The 2,239-nt window shown below is 48.9% G+C and overlaps 1 protein-coding gene across 1 annotated transcript in view; it reads right to left on the bottom strand.

Moving 5' to 3' along the window:
• Window positions 1-1,931, bottom strand: part of LOC116519264 (amyloid-beta A4 precursor protein-binding family A member 2-like) — a 9,470-nt gene extending 7,539 nt beyond the window's left edge. The window contains exon 1 of the mRNA XM_032233100.1: window positions 1,821-1,931. Coding sequence (XP_032088991.1) covers window positions 1,821-1,931 — 111 coding nt within the window. The remainder of the gene's footprint in view (window positions 1-1,820) is intronic.
• Between the last annotated feature and the right edge of the window lie 308 nt (window positions 1,932-2,239).

Here is a 2,239-nt window from a genome sequence, read left to right as displayed (position 1 = left end):
GCTATAATATTGACCTGCTCCAGGCCTTTACTTTGCTCTGAAAAAAAAAACACTCTGTAGAATCACATTTTTCCAGCCCCAGTGAGAGCCGTGAGCCAATTTGTCCATTTCCACAACATCCCCAGTTGGGCTTGGGGTCATCTTTAACTTGCTTTTTCCATGGTTTAGGTTGTGTGAAGACCCTCCGGTGCTTAGTGTTATGAATCAACGTATTGAACAAAGGAAGAATAAGGGTTAACTCAATAACCAGGTTAAGAGGGATCTGTGACAGCAGCCATGCGGGTGAAGCCAAAGCTGTTGTTGGGATAATGGTTTAAGACAGTGGTCACCAACTGGCAATCCATGGACCTCTGGTGGTCCACAGAAAAATTATTTGCATTTTTTATATTGCACTAAATCAGGGGTCCTCTAACTAAGTCCCTTAGATGGATACGTGCAATGAACGCTTGTGTTGCTGTAGAGAGTCTCCCCCTTCGGGGCCTTTTTGTGGGGGTCGGAGGAGGGGCAGAAATTCAGACTTGGGGTCTGCTTCAGCCTCCTGGTGGGGGGCTTTGGGTGAAGGCTGGAGGGAAGAGCCGCTGGTGGCGAAGAGCCGGAGGGCCTCGTTCCAGTGGGATTGCATCATGGCCTGGAACTGGCTGACTATCTCAGCCCACTGAGCCACCAGGCGCCGGTACCTGGCTTTGCACTTCTGCAGGTCTTCCCTCTGCTTGGAAGCCTATGCTCCTAGTCCTCAGTGAGGTGCTTCTGCCGAGCCTCCTTCTCGGTCAGATCCAATTTGAACTGAGCTGTTTTGCCAACTCTTTCTCCTGGGGGCTGCTTAGTTCCAGCAACTGCTTCCTGTGGGGGCCCTAAGGAGCCCGGGCGGAGGGGCGAGGAGTGGCTGGCAAGGCACCCCTCAATGTGAGTGACATTGGGTTGGCCACACCCATCCAGTCACATGACCACCTAGCCACGCCCACCCAACTGGCCATTAGGCAGATCATGTTAGTGGTCCACGGGATTTAAAATCATGGATTTAGTGGTTCCGGAGGTTCGAAAGCTTGGTAACCCCTGGTTTAAGAATTGTCCTCCATGACGTCTGATCTTCCGAGTTTATTTATTTATAAATCAAATTTACCTAGCTGTCCTTCTCGGGAGAGGTTCCAGGGAGGAAGAGTGGAGGCAGGCATGATGTGAGGTCTCCAGAGAGTGTTGATGGAGCCATTGTGTGCAAATAATGCCATTCTCTCTGAATAAAGACCCAACAGCTGGAACTCGAGTGATAGAGCTGTGAAAGGATTCTCTTTGCATTTCCAACTATTCCCGAGGCTGCTATATTAGCAACCCAAAAACTTAAGCAAATGTTGTTATGGCATTCCTCTGATTAGAAGCAATGTTCTAAATTAAACCAGCTTCTCTTGGGAAAGCATAGCAATGCCTGTACCACACCGTGGCTCCCATCCATTTTAAGTACTTGAAGTGGGCTCTCAGAGAAAGCTTTTGATGGCTTACTTAAGGGAACGGAGCTAGCTGGAGATGGTGGCTGGCATACCAAGTTGCAATGATTCATTGCCGATGCAAGGGAGGAGGGGAGGCAGATGGTCTATTGGTGAAGACTGCAAGGGACCTTCCTCCTCTCCTGTGGACAAGGGAGCTCAGGTGTGGAGATGGATCTCCCGTGACTGCTGGCCCACCTATTTTCTCTTTGGTGTCGGTCAGTGTTTCTCAACCTTTCTCAACTTGAAGTTCAACTTCCTGTTGCCGGTTAGGGAATTTTGGAAGTTGAAGTCCTCACAGCTTAAAGTTGAGAAATACTGGTTGAGGGGATAGACTATCACCATCGTCATCGTCATCATCATCAACACCACCACCATCTCTTCTACCAAGGTTGAGAAATACTTGTCTGGAGGACAACCTTGGGTGATGGAAGGCTGAGAAAAGATCTCCATTCCAGCTCTTTAATTGATGTAATTGTTGTCATCTTGCTTTGGATACACAACAAATGGTCCTCAGTGTCTTCAGGCCCAAGGAGAAGGCAGAAGGTGATAGGGAAAGACTGCAATCTTTCCTGCTCAGATGGACTGCCCAAGGGGTCGTGGGGATTAAGACACAGCTGCTTCTTTGGTTATTGGAAAATGGTCCTGGAGGAAGCAAGTACTTCCTAAGCCCTTTGAAGGGCCAGGTTTTTCCTCTGTTGTAGAGTGGACAAGTTGATGTTCCTCCAGAGATTGGACCTCTCAGCTTGCAGGGTTTGAAC

The sequence above is a fragment of the Thamnophis elegans genome, chromosome 16 (genome assembly GCF_009769535.1).
Source record: "Thamnophis elegans isolate rThaEle1 chromosome 16, rThaEle1.pri, whole genome shotgun sequence".
NCBI classification, from domain to species: Eukaryota; Metazoa; Chordata; class Lepidosauria; order Squamata; family Colubridae; genus Thamnophis; species Thamnophis elegans.
The sequence above is the reverse complement of the archived record's forward strand: the minus strand, read 5'-3'. Positions and strand labels throughout refer to the sequence as shown.